The sequence below is a fragment of the Oncorhynchus mykiss genome, chromosome 11 (genome assembly GCF_013265735.2).
Source record: "Oncorhynchus mykiss isolate Arlee chromosome 11, USDA_OmykA_1.1, whole genome shotgun sequence".
Classification (NCBI taxonomy): domain Eukaryota; kingdom Metazoa; phylum Chordata; class Actinopteri; order Salmoniformes; family Salmonidae; genus Oncorhynchus; species Oncorhynchus mykiss.
In genome coordinates this window covers 5,601,419-5,622,344 of record NC_048575.1, presented here as the reverse complement: position 1 = coordinate 5,622,344, position 20,926 = coordinate 5,601,419, and the positions used below count along the sequence as shown (strand labels likewise).

The window sequence follows — 20,926 nt, the reverse complement described above, 5'->3', positions numbered from 1 at the left end:
ATAGGTCTGTAGTGTATAGATCTGCAGTGTATAGGTCTGTAGTGTATAGATCTGTACTGCATAGATCTGTAGTGTATAGATCTGTACTGCATAGATCTGTAGTGTATAGGTCTGTAGTGTATAGATCTGTACTGTATAGATCTGTACTGTATAGATCTGTACTGTATAGATCTATACAGTACAGATCTATACAGTACAGATCTATACACTACAGACCTATACACTACAGATCTATGCAGTACAGATCTATACACTACAGATCTATACACTACAGATCTATGCAGTAGATATATACTGTTTGGTATATACTGTATAGATCTGTATAGATGTATGTATTTTCCCAGCCTGAGTGAGAGAGAGAGAGAGAGAGAGAGAGAGAGAGAGAGAGAGAGAGTGAGAGAGAGAGAGAGTGAGAGAGAGAGAGAGAGAGAGAGGTTGTCGGCGCCGGTCGGTGCAGCAATGGCAGGCTTTGGTTGAAGCTCAAATGTTAAATTCAAATCTCCCTGCTATCACATCTAAGCCAATAAGTCGATAGAAATGTACAAATCGATTTTGATTGAAGGTACACAACACACTCCCCGCCCATTACCGAGAACCACACACCGGTTTGTTAACTGCTGTTAGCATTAAGAGAAAAAACGGGGGAAAAAAATATATTGCCCCGATCTAGCTCTATATCTAGGCTTCGGTTAATTAAGAAAGAAACTACAGCGTCCATAATATCACCTTTCGGACTAAATACGTTTGTAAAAGGCAACAGTTCTGATTAAATTAATAATTTATTGCTATAATTTATTATTATTTATATTCACGTGGTGAATACGCGCTACTTTTTTTGCAGCATTTTTTGCCAAATCTGACATATTTTTTCAGGCGAATCTCTGATTTCTAACCAAAACTGGGCCCAGATTTTCTGTTGCTCAGCAACTCAACAACATAGCTATCAATCGGACGTTAATCAATAAATGCATTCAGATAATTGTCCGACATGAAAAAAAAATGGGTCTGTTGCTATTAGTGAGCTGTTCCGGTCTGATAAGCCAATGAATGTGGTTTTGTTTAGATTAGCTAGCTAGCTAATGGTAGCTAATGTAATTTTATACCAGTAGGATGAGAGCTAACTTTGGCTAGGTAGCTAACCAACTAGCGTGGAAAGATAACTCTATTTTTTTGGTTCTGGCTGAAGTTATCTGTGTAAACAAACACATAAACACAAATAATCTAGCGAACATCCTTGCCTGTTATAGCCAACTAGCTAGCCAGTAACGTTAGCTAAAGGCCAACAATAGTGTAGCTGTATTGGCAGATCGGGCAGCACAACTCAATGTTGACAAAAAACTTATCCTACATTCTTCAAACAAAGCATAGCTAGCTAGCTAATTAGCTAAGTCAAGTTCATAGTCAACTTTGGGAAACTGACCAAGGAACGTAGTGCCCTAGATAGGGAATAGAGTGTCATAAGGCTCTGGTCTAAAGTAGTGCACTATATAGGGAATAGGGTGTCATAGAACTCTGGTCTAAAGTAGTGAACTATATAGGGAATAGGGTGTCATAAGGCTCTGGTCTAAAGTAGTGCACTATATAGGGAATAGGGTGTCATAGAACTCTGGTCTAAAGTAGTGAACTAGATAGGGAATAGGGTGTCATTTGGACCACACAGTCTCATTTCCTTTATATAACTGTGATCGTAGCCCTCTCCATCAGTCAATGACCAATAGCACCATCTTCGTCCTCATGGGTGGAATGTTATGGGTGGTTTTAAATGACTAAAACACAATGTTTCTATGTCAAACAGTTGTGTTAAATTTCAGTCTCCTGTGATATATATATATATATATATATATATATATATATATATATATATGTGTAATATTGTAATGCAAACTGAAGTGTAATATTGGGATGCAAACTCAACATGTAATAGTTGTAAACTCTCTATCTGACATGGTACAGGTGTCTTCTTTATTTTAAGACCCATAACTAGGTGTGTGAGGTGGATACTTTAGTTTCAAAGTAGATGTTAGTTTAAGATTACCCAGAATCCCTCTGTGTGACCCTGATTTAGCATACTGCAGTAAAAAAAAAAGGTTCATTAAAATTTGTTTCAGAGAGCCACTTTCTTTCTCTGTTGGTTGGTTTGTTGTTGTCAGTGTTGTAGCATTACTACAGAGTGAATATGTGTTGGTTGGCTTGTTGTCGTAGAACTACAGAGGGAATATGTGTTGGTTGGCTTGTTGTCGTAGAACTACAGAGGGAATATGTGTTGGTTGGCTTGTTGTCGTAGAACTACAGAGGGAATATGTGTTGGTTGGCTTGTTGTCGTAGAACTACAGAGTGAATATGTGTTGGTTGGCTTGTTGTCGTAGAACTACAGAGTGAATATGTGTTGGTTGGCTTGTTGTCGTAGAACTACAGAGTGAGTATGTGTTGGTTGGCTTGCTGTCGTAGAACTACAGAGTGAATATGTGTTGGTTGGCTTGTTGTCGTAGAACTACAGAGTGAGTATGTGTTGGTTGGCTTGTTGTCGTAGAACTACAGAGTGAGTATGTGTTGGTTGGCTTGTTGTCGTAGAACTACAGAGTGAGTATGTGAATCTAAACAGTCTCCTGTAAAGGTTCCTTGTGTTTTTAAGAGCACAGCTCGGGGGAAATGTGAACAGAGTGTGGGTGTGCGCACACACACACACACACACACACACACACACACACACAGTCACAGACAAACACACACACACACACAGTCACAGACAAACACACACACACACACACACACAGACAAACACACACACACACACACACACACAGTCACAGACAAACACACACACACACACACACACACACACAGTCACAGACAAACACACACACACACACACAAAGACACACTCTGCAGTCGTCTATTTTGGTTTCAGAGAGTTGACAATAGCACCCGCAGGTCTTTGCACAATCCCTCTCTAGAGTGAGAGAGTAGTAGAGTAGTAGTAGACCTCTAGAGAGGTCATGTCAGGCCAATATCTCACCCACCTGCTCTGTGTGTGTCTTATGCTTTGCTAGGATTTATGGTCACTCTTCACCTCTTCTCTTCTCAACCATGATGAGCGGTTGTGATGACTGTGTCCTGCCTTTTCACCTCCCTCATACAACTGTGTCACGCCCTGGCCATAGAGAGGCTTTTTATTCTCTGTTTTGGTTAGGCCAGGGTGTGACTAGGGTGGGCGTTCTATGTTCTTTTTTCTATGTTTTTTTAATTGCTTTGTTTTTGGCCGGGTATGGTTCTCAATCAGGGACAGCTGTCTGTCGTTGTCTCTGATTGAGAACCATACTTAGGTAGCTCTTGCCCACATGGGTTTTGTGGGTAGTTATTTTCTGTTTAGTGTGTTTTTCACCTGACGGAGCTGTTTCGGTTGTGCTCTGTTATATTTAATAAAATTCCGTACCAAGCTGCACCTTGGTCCTCACCTTCCTTCCACCAACGGCCGTTCCATCCTGTCCATTCACTGAGCTTATGGCTGATTAAATTCACATGGGATCGGTGCTTCGTTGCAGTGAGTGAGAGCGAATGGGAGGGATACTTAGAGAACAAGAGAGGGAGGAGGGGAGGGAGGAAGAGGAAGAGGAGGAGACAGAGAGGGGAACAAGAATAGAGAGAGGGGAGAGAGAGAGAGAGAGAGGCCTCGTAGGAGCGCTTGGTTTAGTGCTCCATTATTATATGGGTTTGCACAAACACACAGACACTAACACACACACGTTATCACAAACACACACACACACACACATAGACAATCTCTTTTGAGCATGGGCATGCACACAAACAGAAACAGCCAAATGGTTGCCCCCCCCCCCCCCCCCCCCCCCCCCCAGAGGGCTGCAGTGTCCTCATCTTGTCATCCCTGTTGTCCCCTAATCCCTGCCTGTATCACTTACCATTAAGCTGTCCGAATGCACATCTATTCACTGTCGTGACAATACATAATTTATTGAATTGAATATTGAAATGTGAGAGAGAGAGAGAGAGAGAGAGAGAGAGAGAGTCTGTGTTCGTCACCCCAGTAGCCTCTATTGACGCCCCCTCTCCCTTCTGTCTCTAATATATTATGACAGACCAGCTAAAAAATGCTGTCTCTATGATAGTATGACAGACCGGCTAGATCTACTGTCTCTATTATATTATGACAGACCAGCTAGATCTACTGTCTCTATTATATTATGACAGACCAGCTAGATCTACTGTCTCTATTATATTATGACAGACCAGCTAGATCTACTGTCTCTATTATATTATGACAGACCAGCTAGATCTACTGTCTCTATTATAGTATGACACCCCAGGACATAATCTGGAGATAGATCTACTGTCTCTATTATAATATTATAGACTGCTTTTGACCAGAGCCCTATAGTGGACTAAATAGGGAATAAAGTCCCATGTTGGCATGCATACTCAATGTGGGTCCTTCCTTATACCTGTATCCATGAGTAACCAGCTCTAAGGAGAATGCCTGACTATTTTCACTGACTACACAGGTGAAAGATGCACTCACAAACTGAATGGGTCAACACCAGGGCTGATCCTTTAGGCCAACAACTGTTCCTTATAGCTTCATTATCTTTCCTCTCTCTCTCTCTCTCTCTCTCTCTCTCTCTCTCTCTCTCTCTCTCTCTCTCTCTCTCTCTCTCTCTCTCTCTCTCTGTGTCTCTGTCTCTCTGTCTCTGTCTCTCTCTCTCTCTCTCTCTCTCTCTCTGTGTCTCTCTCTCTCTGTCTCTCTCTCTCTCTGTCTCTCTGTCTCTCTGTCTCTGTCTCTCTCTCTGTCTCTGTCTCTGTCTCTGTCTCTCTGTCTCTTTGTCTCTCTGTCTCTCTGTCTCTCTGTCTCTCTCTCTCTCTCTCTCTCTCTCTCTCTCTCTCTCTCTCTCTCTGAATTCAATTCAATTCAAGGGGCTTTATTGACATGGGAAACATGTGTTAACATTGCCTAAGCAAGTGAGGTAGATAATATACAAAAGTGAAATAAACAATAAAAATTAACAGTAAACATTACACATACAGAAGTTTCAAAACAATAAAGACATTACAAATGTCACATATATATATATATATATACAGTGTTTTAACAATGTACAAATGGTTAAAGGACACAAGATAAAATAAATAAGCATAAATATGGGTTGTATTTACAATGGTGTTTGTTCTTCACTGGTTGCCCTTTTCTCGTGGCAACAGGTCACAAATCTTGCTGCTGTGATGCAACACTGTGGATTTTCACCCAGTAGATATGGGAGTTTATCAAAATTGAATTTGTTTTCGAATTCTTTGTGGGTCTGTGTAATCTGAGGGAAATATGTCTCTCCAATATGGTCATACATTGGGCAGGAGGTTAGGAAGTGCAGCTCAGTTTCCACCTCATTTTGTGGGCAGTGAGCACATAGCCTGTCTTCTCTTGAGATCCATGTCTGCCTACGGTGGCCTTTCTCAATAGCAAGGCTATGCTCACTAAGTCTGTACATAGTCAAAGCTTTCCTTACGTTTGGGTCATTCACAGTGGTCAGGTATTCTGCCACTGTGTACTCTCTGTGTAGGGCCGAATTGCATTCTAGTTTGCTCTGTTTTTTGTTAATTCTTTCCAATGTGTCAAGTAATTATCTTTTTGTTTTCTCATGATTTGGTGGGTCTAATTGTGCTGCTGTCCAGAGCAGAATTAGGCCGATACCCACTAATTATCAAAATCCAGAAAAGAGTTGTTAAATTCAATAACCACCTAAAAGGAAGCGATTCCCAAACCTTCCATAACAAAGCCATCACCTACAGAGAGATGAACCTGGAGAAGAGTCCCCTAAGCAAGCTGGTCCTGGGGCTCTGTTCACAAACACAAACACACCCTACAGAGCCCCAGGACCAGCTTGCTTAGGGGAGTCTTCTCCAGGTTCATCTCTATATTTAATGACAGAAGAGAAACTACAGTACATGTACAATGGCAAGAAAAAGTATCTTAACCTTTTGGAATGATCTGAATTTCTGCATAAATTGGTCATACAATTTGATCTGATCTTCATCTAAGTCACAACAATAGACAAACACAGTCTGATTAAACTAATAATGAATTCCCAAGTTTATCATGACATTTTGCAGGAGAATGTAAGGCTATCTGTCCGCCAATTGAAGCTCAACAGACGTTGGGTGATGCAACAGGACAACAACCCAAAACACAGAAGTAAATCAACAACAGAATGGCTTCAACAGAAGAAAATACGCCTTCTGGAGAGGCCCAGTCAGAGTCCTGACCTCAACCCCATTGAGATGCTGTGGCATGACCTCAGAGAGCAGTTCACACCAGACATTCCAAGAATATTGCTGAACTGAAACAGTTTTGTAAAGAGGAATGGTCCAAAATTCATCCTGACCATTGTGCAGGTCTGATCTGCATCTACAGAAAACATTTGGTTGAGTTTATTGCTGCCAAAGGAGGGTCGACCAGTTATTAAATCTAAGGGTTTACATACGTTTCCCACCCTGCACTGTGATTGTTTACACGGTGTGTTTACTAAAGACATGAAAATGTACAATTGTTTGTGTGTTTAAGCAGACTGTGTTTGTCTATTGTTGTGACTAAGATGAAGATCAGATCAAATTTGATGACCAATTTATGCAAAAATCCAGGTAATTCCAAAGGGTTCACATACAGTCTTGCCACTGTATCTAATTTAGACAAGATGAGCAACAAATAGCCTACCAAAATGTCTTTCTCTCCTCTCTCTCTCTCCCTTTCAACCTGGTCCCTCCTCACTATCTATGTCTCTCTCTCTCAATTCAATTTCAATTCAAGAGCAGTGCACTACCATGAGCAGTGTGAGGGTTTCTTAATTTTTCAACTGTTGCCATGCACCTGCAACAAAGAGATCGGTTGTGTGAGTGCCTTTTGCATTTTAAACCTCTGAAATCAACATTATTTTTACACTTAGCTCTAATTAAATTACTTCACCAATCGGTGCAGATACAAGCTATTGTTTACATGCATTGGACTAACAAATGTAGGGCAAGAGATGTGATGGAAATTTTGCGGGTAGGGAGAGAACGAGAGAGGGTGGAGGAGGAGGCTTGGTTGGATATCTTGTTATAGCATGCATTATCTGAATTAGGTCTATAGAATTATATCTAGGAGAAGTGGCTTCTATGGAGGAACTTTGAATGTCCTTTGAGCTCGCTAGCTAACAAGCTTGTGTTTGCAGAAGGGCACCAGTATTAAAATAAAAACATGTCATACCATTTAGTAGTTAATAAATCCAGTGTGAAATGTGATTGCTTTAGTATCCTTAACTAGCATTGAAAAAGGGAATCCATAATTCTCTAATTAACCAGTTCCCATGCTTTTAAAATAATCGTTCTGTTCCAGAAGAGTATAGATCACTTTCGTTCACGGTTCTGATTCTGTTCCTTGAAAAATGTCGTTATTTTCTGGTTTTCTCCTCCCTCAACCGGTTCCAACCCCTGCCTCTAATGCAGGGTTAGTAGTGAAGGGATAGTGGGTGAAATAATAAGAAATTACAGTCATTAAAGGAAAGATTGTCATGGTGTTGAGGTGTGTTAAATGTCTCCTAGCCTGTGTCCCAATTGGCTCCTTAAATGGCACACTATTCCCATAGGGCTCTGCTAACAAGCACTGTATAGGGAATAGGGTGCCATTTGGGACGAGGGCCCAGTGTTGATGGCCATTAATCTGAAAATTGCACATTTTTGCCTCCATCTGGCAGCTGTGTGTCGGTCGGGATTGACTGAGGACTCCATAGTGCCCTTTTTGTCTTGGTCGACTTTGAACCCCCGGCCCCCCGGGCCATTTTCTTCTCCCGACCGGCTGGTCCGTCCCCTATACTGTTCCCCCTGCAGCCAGCTGAGCCCCTGATGAGTACAGTAAGGGAGTAATTTAAAGTGTTATTAGTGGGGCTAATCCTCAGAAACAATGAGAGGAAGCAGAAACAACATGCTCTGTAGTAGTCTGACTGATTAACTCTGGTATAGAAGACCTCTTGTTATCCACAGATCTATAGAAGACTGTTTGTGAGGGGAAGATAATGGGTTTTGCCCCTGTTACTAAGTCGGGGGTCTTTGGTCTTCTGTTGGTATTTGGTCGTTTGGAGACCCTTAAGTCTGTCACTCCTCTGAAAGATGCAGAGCATTTCTTAGCGACAAATTAAATGACAATGTTCTCAGGTTTTTGAATACATCCTGGAGGTTGTCATTAAACGTGTCCCAAATGGCAACCTATTCCCTTTCCAGTGCACTACTATGACCATGACCCATAGGGTATTAGTGCACTACAAAGGCAGTAGGGTGTCATTAGGGACTCTGATAATTATCTCTGCTATGAGGTAACCTTCCATTGTTACTGAATCTACCTCAAGGCTAAGTGGTGGTGAGGTGACACACCGTTGCGTGTTCATGCTGCAATGTAAAAATGTATTCACAGAAAAGGCTTTTAGTGTAAAAAAAATGGTGTTTGATGTCTGTTAATAGAAGTTGATTAAAGCAGTAAATTGTTTGGATGCTCCTTTAATTAAAAAAGTCCAGAGTAAATATTAATAATATAAAGTTATTTTTGACACTCAGTAAGTCTGGTAATATTGTGTTGTTTCTCCTTTGAGAAAAGTGTAACTTTTACAAATAACTCAGATATTTCAGTTTTTACCCATTTCTTCTGCTACATCTCTCTCTCAATATATACATATATATATATAGTATACAATCGTTTCCTTTTAGGTGGTTGTTTTCTGGATTTTTTCGGCTCTTTTCTGGATTTTTTTCTGCTCTGGAATTCATTATTTGGTGTTTTACGTTGTACACGGAGGATATTTTTGCAGAATTCTGCGTGCAGAGTCTCAATTTGGTGTTTGTCCTATTTTATGAATTCTTGGTTGGTGAGCGGACCCCAGACCTCACGACCATAAATGGCAATGGGTTCTATAACTGATTCAAGTATTTTTAGCCAGATCCTAATTGGTATGTTGAATTTTATGTTCCTTTTGATGGTATAGAAGGCCCTTCTTGCCTTGTCTCTTAGATCGTTCACAGCTTTGTGGAAGTTACCTGTGGCGCTGACGTTTAGGCTGAGGTGTGTATAGTGTTTTGTGTGCTGTAGGGCAATGGTGTCTAGATGGAATTTGTATTTGTGGTCCTGGCAACTGGACCTTTTTTGGAACACCATTATTTTTGTCCTACTGGAATTTACTGTCAGGGCCCAGGTCTGGCATAATATGTGCAGAAGATCTAGGTGCTGCTGTGGGCCCTCCTTGGTTGGGGACAGAAGCACCAGATCATCAGCAAACAGTAGACATTTGACTTCAGATTCTAGTAGGGTGAGGCAGACTGTTCTAGTGCCCTCACCAATTCGTTGATATACAGTATATCACAATAGTGAGTACACCCCTCACAATTTTGTAAATATTTGAGTATATCTTTTCATGTGACAACGCTGAAGAAATGACACTTTGCTACAATGTAAAGTAGTGAGTGTACAGCTTGTATAACAGTGTAAATTTGCTGTCCCCTCAAAATAACTCAACACACAGCCATTAATGTCTAAACCGCTGGCAACCAAAGTGAGTACACCCCTAAGTGAAAATGGCTAAGTGGGCCCAATTTGGACAACAAGGCAGAAAATGATGTGTGTTTAATCGCATAAGGTAAATATAGCCATTTAAATTCCCTGTTTTAGGTCAGTTAGGATCACCACTTTATTTTTAAAATGTGAAATGTCAGAATAATAGTAGAGAGAATCATTTATTTCAGCTTTTATTTCTTTCATCACATTCCCAGTGGGTCAGAAGTTTACATAAACTCAATTAGTATTTGGTAGCATTGCCTTTCAATCGTTTAACTTGGGTCAAACGTTTCAGGTAGCCTTCCACAAGCTTCCCACAATAAGTTGGGTGAATTTTGTCCCATTCCTCCTGACAGAGCTGGTGTAACTGAGTCAGGTTTGTAGGCCTCCTTGCTCGCACACGCATTTTCAGTTCTGCCCACACATTTTCTATGGGATTGAGGTCAGGGCTTTGTGATGGCCACTCCAATACCTTGACTTTGTTGTCTGTAAGCCATTTTGCCACAGCTTTGGAAGTGTGCTTGGGGTCATTGTCCATTTGGAAGACCCATTTGTGACCAAGATTTAACTTGAGATGTTGCTTCAATATATCCACATAATTGTCCTGCCTCATGATGCCATCTATTTTGTGAAGTGCACCAGTCCCTCCTGCAGCAAAGTGTCCCATAGTGTCTAGTGTTGTTTTTGTTGTGGTTTAGGCCCCAGAGTGAGCAAAGCATGTTGAGCATCTGATACAGACCTCTTAGGTCGTAGGATGTGGGCGTTTGTAATAGTTTGGGTTGGGACTGTTGCTCTGCCCACGGCCTGGGCATATGTCCTGCTGTCATGTTGAGGTCCTTGCCGCAGGCGTGGGGGATTTGGCGTGGGCAGAAGGGGCATAGGTCTGATCTGGGGGGACTATATAGAGTGTGGCTTGTTTGGGGTGGTCTCAGCAGGTTGGGTTGTGGCTGGTGAAGCTGTGGTCTGGGTGTAGGTCCTCTTTGCGAGGGTTCTCTCGGTGCAGGTCCTTCGGGAGGGGGTCTTGCAGGTCTGGGAGGGTGTCTTGCTGGTCTGTGCGGGGTGTTCAATGCTCTGTTGCTCCTGTATGATGTGCTGGGGCTGTGGTTGAGGTTGACGTCTTCCAGGGTCTTGGCAAAAGTTGGGATTGCTGCCTTGTAGAGGTGGACCTGGTCATAGAGGCTGTTCAGGTCCAGGGTGGACCTGGTCATAGAGGCTGTTCAGGTCCAGGGTGGACCTGGTCATAAAGGCTGTTCAGGTCCAGGGTGGAGTGGTGGGTACTGCTGCCTTGTAGAGGTGGACCTGGTCATAGAGGCTGTTCAGGTCCAGGGTGGACCTGGTCATAGAGGCTGTTCAGGTCCAGGGTGGACCTGGCCATAAAGGCTGTTCAGGTCCAGGGTGGAGTGGTGGGTACTGCTGCCTTGTAGAGGTGGACCTGGTCATAGACGCTGTTCAGGTCCAGGGTGGACCTGGTCATAGAGGCTGTTCAGGTCCAGGGTGGACCTGGCCATAAAGGCTGTTCAGGTCCAGGGTGGAGTGGTGGGTACTGCTGCCTTGTAGAGGTGGACCTGGTCATAGAGGCTGTTCAGGTCCAGGGTGGACCTGGTCATAGAGGCTGTTCAGGTCCAGGGTGGACCTGGTCATAAAGGCTGTTCTAGTCCAGGGTGGAGTGGTGGGTACTGCTGCCTTGTAGAGGTGGACCTGGTCATAGACGCTGTTCAGGTCCAGGGTGGAGTGGTGGGTACTGCTGCCTTGTAGAGGTGGACCTGGTCATAGAGGCTGTTCAGGTCCAAGGTGGACCTGGTCATAGAGGCTGTTCAGGTCCAGGGTGGAGTGGTGGGTACTGCTGCCTTGTAGAGGTGGACCTGGTCATAGAGGCTGTTCTAGTCCAGGGTGGAGTTGTGGGTAGACATTAGGATTTGAGTCCTGGGAAAATTCTTGCTTTCAGCTGCTATATGGTGGCAAGGAGAATGTATTTTCGTGGTAGCAGGGTGGAGACAACTACTTGTGCGTTGGGGAAAGTGGAAAAATATTTTTCACTCACTCCCTTGAGTGCTTTGGCCACTCTTTCCTGCTGGACCCTCAGGTCATTTGTGTCCGTTTGAATTATGATGTGGCTGGGGGACCCTAGTCTGTCCTCTGACAACAACTCCAAGACATGCCTAGTGTTTGGGAACCAGAATTTTGACACTTTGTGTTTGGGAAAAATTAGTATTTGCCATTTGAGTCAATGAGGAGCACAATATCTGGCTTTTGTTTGGCCTCAGTGGATGTGGGCGGGGTTGTCAGGATGGCTATCAGGGGAGCGGACAGGGGGGCTGTTAGGAGGGGGTGGGGTCTGTTAGGAGGGGGTGGGGTCTGTTAGGAGGGGGTGGGGTCAGTTGGGTTGGGGGGTCCTGTGTTGTCTGTCCCATTGTGGTATTGAGGTTGTAGTCCGGGTCTGGGGTAGGCTGTTAGGTTGTGGTGTTGTGGTTGTGGTGTTGTGGTTGTAGTCCGGGTCTGGGGTGGGCTGTTAGGTTGTGGTGTTGTGGTTGTAGTCCGGGTCTGAGGTGGGCTGTTCTGCTGGCTTCTCTGAGGGAGTGTCCTGTTCTCTGTTACATCTCACCTCCTCCTTCACTGCTGTTAGCTGTGCCTGTGTTCCCCTGTTAGCTGGGCTGTGTGTTCCTCTGTTAGCTGGGCTGTGTGTTCCCCTGTTAGCTGGGCTGTGTGTTCACCTGTTAGCTGGGCTGTGTTCCCCTGTTAGCTGGGCTGTGTGTTCCTCTGTTAGCTGGGCTGTGTGTTCCCCTGTTAGCTGGGCTGTGTGTTCCCCTGTTAGCTGTGCTGTGTGTTCCTCTGTTAGCTGTGCTGTGTGTTCCCCTGTTAGCTGTGCTGTGTGTTCCTCTGTTAGCTGGGCTGTGTGTTCCTCTGTTAGCTGTGCTGTGTGTTCCTCTGTTAGCTGTGCTGTGTTCCCCTGTTAGCTGGGCTGTGTGTTCCCCTGTTAGCTGTGCTGTATGTTCCCCTGTTAGCTGGGCTGTGTGTTCCTCTGTTAGATGTGCTGTGTGTTCCTCTGTTGGCTGTGCTGTGTGTTCCCCTGTTAGCTGTGCTGTGTGTTCCTCTGTTAGCTGTGCTGTGTGTTCCACTGTTAGCTGTGCTGTGTGTACCTATGTTAGCTGGGCTGTGTGTGCCTCTGTTAGCTGGGCTGTGTGTTCCTCTGTTAGCTGTGCTGTGTGTTCCTCTGTTAGCTGTGAGAGCTGCTCATCATCTCCACACATCTCTATGGGGGAAACAAGAGGATAGAAAGCCAAAGGCCAACACAGTTGAACAGATAATCTGTGTCCCAATTGGCACTCTATTGGCTATGTTGTGCACTACTTTTGATCAGGACCCTGTAGGTCGGATTCTGTAGGTCAGATTCTGTAGGTCGGATTCTGTAGGCCGGATTCTGTAGGTCGGATTCTGTAGGTCGGATTCTGTAGGTCTGATTCTGTAGGTCGGATTCTGTAGGCCGGATTCTGTAGGTCGTATTCTGTAGGTCTGATTCTGTAGGTCGGATTCTGTAGGCCGGATTCTGTAGGCCGGATTCTGTAGGTCGGATTCTGTAGGTCTGATTCTGTAGGTCGGATTCTGTAGGCCGGATTCTGTAGGTCGTATTCTGTAGGTCGGATTCTGTAGGTCTGATTCTGTAGGTCGGATTCTGTAGGCCGGATTCTGTAGGTCGTATTCTGTAGGCCGGATTCTGTAGGCCGGATTCTGTAGGCCAGATTCTGTAGGCCGGATTCTGTAGGCCGGAATCTGTAGGCCGGATTCTGTAGGTCGGATTCTGTAGGTCGGATTCTGTAGGTCGGATTCTGTAGGCCGGATTCTGTAGACCGGATTCTGTAGGCCGGATTCTGTAGGCCAGATTCTGTAGGCCGGATTCTGTAGGTCAGATTCTGTAGGCCATATTCTGTAGGTCGTATTCTGTAGGCCGGATTCTGTAGGCCGGATTCTGTAGGTCAGATTCTGTAGGCCATATTCTGTAGGTCGTATTCTGTAGGCCGGATTCTGTAGGCCGGATTCTGTAGGTAAAATTCTGTTGTCTGGTTCTGTGGTTGTGTGTTTGTGGGGGCAATAAGCAGGTAATGGTTGCTTTCCCCTGCTCAGACGTTGCATTCATGAACCAATGGTTGAGTGACACGACTGTGTCATCGACTGACAGACTGCTATAACATATGATGTAGTTGGCTGATACTTAAAATACCAACCCAGGAGTTGTAAGATCTGTCTGACGCCAGCGATGTCTAAGCAGAGGAAGGTTGATTTATTATTTACACTTATGACCAAACCTATGACCATCACTTTAGTACTGCCCCCCCCAGTGGCAGGAAGTGACATCACCAAAAAAACACAAACTATACAGGCCTGCAACACTTAGGTCTCCTAGTCTCCCATACACAGGCCATAACTAAAACCGTCTCGACTCTGCTTCTGGTTTGACTCTGCTTCTGGTTTGACTCTGCTTCTGGTTTGACTCTGCTTCTGGTTTGACTCTGCTTCTGGTTTGACTCTACTTCTGGTTTGACTCTGCTTCTGGTTTGACTCTGCTTCTAGTTTGACTCTGCTTCTAGTATGACTGCATCTGGTTTGACTCTGCATCTGGTTTGAATCTGCTTCTAGTTTGACTCTACTTCTGGTTTGACTCTGCTTCTGGTTTGACTCTGCTTCTAGTTTGACTGCATCTGGTTTGACTCTGCTTCTGATTTGCTTACTCTTAGGGGGAAAGGCCAGGTAAACAAAACTGCTGATGAAAAAAGGGCTTTATAAAATAAATATGATTGATTGATTCATAACAAGTCCTCTTCTCTCTTTCTCCTCAGACTTCTCCTCGGCTGTGAGAGCTCCAGTGGGTGCCTGTGAGTGAGTGACACCCTCCATCCCTCCGCCATGCTGCTGTTGTGTGTGACCTGGCTTGGCCTCGTGTCCCTGGGTTGGGACCAGGGCTGTTCAGCCGTCAGCACTACCAGAGCCCAGGGAGGCCTCAGGGGACACATGCAGAGGGACCGCAGGAACATCAGACCCAACATCATCCTCATCATGACCGACGATCAGGACACAGAGCTGGGTAAGAATAATGGACGGACCCCCCTGGAGCTCTGGAGGTGGTCCAGTAGCTATGTGTTGTAAGAGCTCCCTCTGTTTGAATCAGGTTTGCCCCCCCTCTCTTTCTATTTCTATATCTTCTCTCTCTTTTCTTATGTTCTTATTTTTTCTCTCTCCCCCCTATATCTCTCTCGTTCTTTCTCTCTCGCCCCCCCCCCTCTCTCTCTCTCCCTCTCTCTCTCCCTCCTTCCTTCTCTCACGCCCTCCCCCTCTCTCTACCTCTATCTTTCTCTCTCGCCCCCCCTCTCTCTCTCTCGATCCCCCCTCCCCCCCCCCCCCCCCCCCCCTCTCTCTCTTGCTCTCTCTCTTTCTCCCTCTCTCTCTCTTTCTACCTCTCTCTCTTTCTGAGAAAAGCTCCAATTATAGTCTGACTGCTGTGTTTACCCACAGGGAAATGTAATGTTGCAATCCTCTTCTCTGACAGAAATGATCCCTCACACTGAGCGGTAGTTTGAAAACACTGTGAAGGAAAATATACAAACAGAACTGTCTAAAGTCAGGGAGGCCATTTTTAAAACAGAGTCAGTAAATTTCCATCCAATTGGCAATAGATTTTCATGCTAATGTTCTAGAATCCACACATGCTAATGTTCTAGAATCCACACATGCTAATGTTCTAGAATCCACACATGCTAATTGTTCTAGAATCCACACATGCTAATGTTCCAGAATCCACACATGCTAATGTTCTAGAATCCACACATGCTAATGTTCTAGAATCCACATAAAGGAAATGATGCGCATTTCCCCGCCACTGATGCATTCCTACCAAACTGACTTGCTGTGGATAAAAAACCAGTGAGTGATGACATAGTGCACACAAAATGTACTTTTTCACTTACTTTTTTGCGTACCGAATAAAACTCTAAAGTTCAATGGGTTTCCAATGTATTTTCAACTCTACTTGTAGTTTTGTTGCCAAAACTGTTGCATTGAATAGCAAATGTACCAACTCTGGTATTGGCACAGTGAGCTTTAGCCAACAGCTCACAGATTCACTCATTCCAGGAGAGAGCAACAGGGCATTAAAGATAATAATTGTTATTTTATTTCACATCCTCCTCCTCTCCATCCTCCTCTTCCTCTCCATCCTCCTTCTACTCCTTTCCATCCTCCTCCTCCTCCCTCTCCCTCCATCTTCCTCCTCTCCATCCATCCTCCTCCTCCTCTTTATCCTCCTCCTCTCCATCCTTCTTCTATCCATCCTCCTCTTCATCCTCCTTCTTCTTCATCCTCTTCATCCTCTCGATCCTCTTCCTCTTCTCCAACCTATTCCTCCTCTCCATCATCCTCCACCTCTTCATCATCTTCCTCCTCTCCATCCTCCTCTTCATCCTCTTCCTTCTCTCCATCCTCCTCATCATCATCCTCTTCCTCCTCTCTATCCTCTTCCTCCTCTCCATCCTCCTCATCATCATCCTCTTCCTCATCTCCTCTTCATCCTCTCTATCCTCTTCCTCCCCTTCATCCTCTTCCTCATCTCCATTATCATCCTCTTCCTCCTCTCTATCCTCTTCCTCCTCGCCATCCTCATCATCATCCTCCTCCTCTTCATCATCTTCCTCATCTCCGTCATCCTCCTCTTCATCCTCTCTATCCTCTTCCTCATCTCCATTCTCCTCCTCTTCATCCTCCTTCTCTTCTCCATCCTCCTCTCCATCCTCTTCCTCCTCTCCACCCTCCTCCTCCTCTCCAGGTTCTCTCCAGGTGATGAATAAGACTCGTAAGATAATGGAGAATGGAGGCACCTCATTCATCAACGCCTTTGTGACCACGCCCATGTGCTGTCCGTCTCGCTCGTCCATGCTGACAGGGAAGTATGTTCACAATCACAACACGTACACCAACAACGAGAACTGTTCTTCGCCGTCCTGGCAGGCCCAGCATGAACCACGCTCCTTCGCTGTCTACCTCAACAACACGGGATACAGGACAGGTGAGAGCATTATGGAACTTTTCTAGCGTCTATTGTTATAATACAGAACATGTAGTGTCCTCTCCCCTGTGTCCCCATGTCAAACTGTGTCCCCTGTGGTAAAGGTTTCCCCATTCAGACGTAACAGAGAAAAATGAGCTTCACCTTTACACCACCTACCTCCTAGGAACCAGGTACCAGGAACTGTCTGTTGACTTTAGTACCAGGAACTGAAAAGTCAACAGACAGTTCCTGGTACTAAAGTCAACAGACAGTTCCTGGTACTAAAGTCAACAGACAGTTCCTGGTACTAAAGTCAACAGATAGTTCCTGGTACTAAAGTCAACAGACAGTTCCTGGTACCAAAGTCAACAGACAGTTCCTGGTACTAAAGTCAACAGACTGTTCCTGGTACTAATGTCAACAGACAGTTCCTGGTACTAAAGTCAACAGACAGTTCCTGGTACTAAAGTCAACAGACAGTTCCTGGTACTAAAGTCAACAGACAGTTCCTGGTACCTGGTTCCTAAGGAAGAGGTTTAATTACAGTGTCAGAGAAAGGTGAAGGCCCATTTACCAAGCCAAATCACTTTCATGACCCTACTCTATGGTAATGAGAAACATTGCTAGGTTTTTTGAATCATCAGCTTTAGAGAAAATACAACCATGTTTTTAAAGACAAGACATTTTCCTGACATGATCCTCCTGCCATTCCGTACTTTTAACAGTTTGTGTGAAAAGCCAAAGGGCAAATTTCCACATTGCGTGGACAATAAGGTTTTTTCTAACTCGTAATTCTCTCTGTCTCCGCTCGTCCTCTCCGCAGCGTTCTTTGGGAAGTATCTGAACGAGTACAACGGTAGCTACGTCCCTCCCGGGTGGCGTGAATGGGTGGGGCTCATCAAAAACTCTCGCTTTTATAATTACACCGTCTGTCGGAACGGGCACAAGGAGAAACACGGTGTGGAGTATTCCAAGGTACGTCTGGCCTATACCCGTCGGGTCTGTGTGTCTGGTCTATACCCGTCGGGTCTGTGTGTCTGGTCTATACACGCCGGGTGTGTGTGTCTGGTCTATACCCACTGGGTCTGTGTGTCTGGTCTATACCCGCCGGGTGTGTGTGTCTGGTCTATACCCACCCGTCTGTGTGTCTGGTCTATACCCGCCAGGTGTGTGTGTCTGGTCTATACCCACCGGGAGTGTGTGTCTGGTCTATACCCGCCGGGTCTGTGTGTCTGGTCTATACCCACCAGGAGTGTGTGTCTGGTCTATACCCGCCGGGAGTGTGTGTGTGTCTGGTCTATACCCGCCGGGTCTGTGTGTCTGGTCTATACTCACCAGGAGTGTGTGTGTGGTCTACACCCGCCGGGAGTGTGTGTCTGGTCTATACCCACCAGGAGTGTGTGTCTGGTCTATACCCGTCGGGTCTGTGTGTCTGGTCTATACCCGCCGGGTGTGTGTGTCTGGTCTATACCCACTGGGTCTGTGTGTCTGGTCTATACCCGCCGGGTGTGTGTGTCTGGTCTATACCCACCGGGTGTGTGTGTCTGGTCTATACCCACCGGGAGTGTGTGTCTGGTCTATACCCGCCGGGAGTGTGTGTGTGTCTGGTCTATACCCGCCGGGTCTGTGTGTCTGGTCTATACTCACCAGGAGTGTGTGTGTGGTCTACACCCGCCGGGAGTGTGTGTCTGGTCTATACCCACCAGGAGTGTGTGTCTGGTCTATACCCGCCGGGTCTGTGTGTCTGGTCTATACCCACCAGGAGTGTGTGTCTGGTCTATACCCGCCGGGAGTGTGTGTGTGTCTGGTCTATACCCGCCGGGTGTGCGTGTGTGTCTGTGTGTCTGTGTCTGTCTGTCTGTCTGTCTGTCTGTCTGTCTGTCTGTCTGTCTGTCTGTGTGTGTGTGTGTGTGTTTCCAATCCCTGTCTGCACAACTGCTCCATTAAATCCCCATTACCTATGTGTTTTTCCTTTACGACTGAATGTAATTTAAATGTAACGTCTCCTGCCGACTAATTGCAGGGGTTCATATTGATTTATGTCCCTGGCATGTACTAGACAGGCTAGAAATTCTGGGTAAATGAATGGTAGAGCGTTGATTTGATGATTTGAAGTGACGTCTCCTTTGCAGAATGTTCTGTGAGACCTGAGGGTTTTTATTTAATTGTCATGACAACGTTTAGAGATCATAAAACAGCCTCCAAGAGAGGATAAGTTATATCTCTCTCTATATATATATATATCTCTCTCTATATATATATCTCTCTATATATCTCTCTATATAATAATATCTCTCTCTATATATCTCTTTCTCTATATATATATATATCTCTCTCTATATATATATCTCTCTATATATCTCTCTATATAATAATATCTCTCTCTATATATCTCTTTCTCTATATATATATATATATATCTCTCGATATATATATATATATCTCTCTCTATATATATATATCTCTCTCTATATATCTCTCTCTATATATATATATATCTCTCTCTATATATATATATCTCTCTCTATATATCTCTCTCTATATATATATATATCTCTCTCTATATATATATATCTCTCTCTATATATATCTCTCTCTATATATATATATATCTCTCTCTATATATATATATCTCTCTCTATATATCTCTCTCTATATATATATATCTCTCTCTATATATCTCTCTCTATATATATATATATCTCTCTCTATATATATATATCTCTCTCTATATATATCTCTCTCTATATATATATATATCTCTCTCTATATATATATATCTCTCTCTATATATATCTCTCTCTATATATATATATATCTCTCTCTATATATATATATCTCTCTCTATATATCTCTCTCTATATATCTCTCTCTATATATATATATCTCTCTCTATATATCTCTCTCTATATATATCTCTCTCTATATATCTCTATATCTCTCGCTATATATATATATATCTCTCTCTATATATCTCTCTCTCTATATATATATCTCTCTCTATATCTCTCTCTCTCTATATATATATATATCTCTCTCTATATATCTCTCTCTCTATATATATATCTCTCTCTATATCTCTCTCTCTATATATATATATCTCTCTATATATATATATATCTCTCTATATATCTCTCTATATAATAATATCTCTCTCTATATATCTCTCTCTATATATATATCAATTCAATTCAATTCAATTCAATTCAAGGGCTTTATTGGCATGGGAAACATGTGTTAACATTGCCAAAGCAAGTGAGGTAGACAACATACAAAGTGAATATATAAAGTGAAAAACAACAAAAATTAACAGTAGACATTACACATACAGAGGTTTCAAAACAATAAAGACGTTACAAATGTCATATTATATATATATATATATATATACAGTGTTTTAACAATATACAAATGGTTAAAGGACACAAGATAAAATAAATACGCATAAATATGGGTTGTATTTACAATGGTGTGTGTTCTTCACTGGTTGCCCTTTTCTCGTGGCAACAGGTCACAAATCTTGCTGCTGTGATGGCACACTGTGGAATTTCACCCAGTAGATATGGGAGTTTTTCAAATTTGGATTTGTTTTCGAATTCTTTGTGGATCTGTGTAATCTGAGGGAAATATGTATCTCTAATATGGTCATACATTGGGCAGGAGGTTAGGAAGTGCAGCTCAGTTTCCACCTCATTTTGTGGGCAGTGAGCACATAGCCTGTCTTCTCTTGAGAGCCATGTCTGCCTACGGCGGCCTTTCTCAATAGCAAGGCTATGCTCACTGAGTCTGTACATAGTCAAAGCTTTCCTTAATTTTGGGTCAGTCACAGTGGTCAGGTATTCTGCCGCTGTGTACTCTCTGTTTAGGGCCAAATAGCATTCTAGTTTGCTCTGTTTTTTTGTTAATTCTTTCCAATGTGTCAAGTAATTATCTTTTTGTTTTCTCATGATTTGGTTGGGTCTAATTGTGCTGTTGTCCTGGGGCTCTGTAGGGTGTGTTTGTGTTTGTGAACAGAGCCCCAAAACCAGCTTGCTTAGGGGACTCTTCTCCAGGTTCATCTCTCTGTAGGTGATGGCTTTGTTATGGAAGGTTTGTGAATCACTTCCTTTTAGGTGGTTGTAGAATTTGACGGCTCTTTTCTGGATTTTGATAATTAGTGGGTATCAGCCTAATTCTGCTCTGCATGCATTATTTGGTGTTCTACGTTGTACACGGAGGATATTTTTGCAGAATTCTGCGTGCAGAGTCTCAATTTGGTGTTTGTCCCATTTTGTGAAGTCTTGGTTGGTGAGCGGACCCCAGACCTCACA

At 43.8% G+C, this 20,926-nt stretch overlaps 1 protein-coding gene across 1 annotated transcript in view; it reads left to right on the top strand.

Moving 5' to 3' along the window:
* LOC110536534 (extracellular sulfatase Sulf-1) overlaps positions 1 to 20,926 on the top strand; it is an 80,547-nt gene that overhangs the window by 4,610 nt on the left and 55,011 nt on the right. Inside the window, exons 2-4 of the mRNA XM_036934702.1 lie at positions 14,416 to 14,660; positions 16,395 to 16,634; positions 17,440 to 17,591. Coding sequence (XP_036790597.1) covers positions 14,483 to 14,660; positions 16,395 to 16,634; positions 17,440 to 17,591 — 570 coding nt within the window. The 5' untranslated portion in view covers positions 14,416 to 14,482. The remainder of the gene's footprint in view (positions 1 to 14,415; positions 14,661 to 16,394; positions 16,635 to 17,439; positions 17,592 to 20,926) is intronic.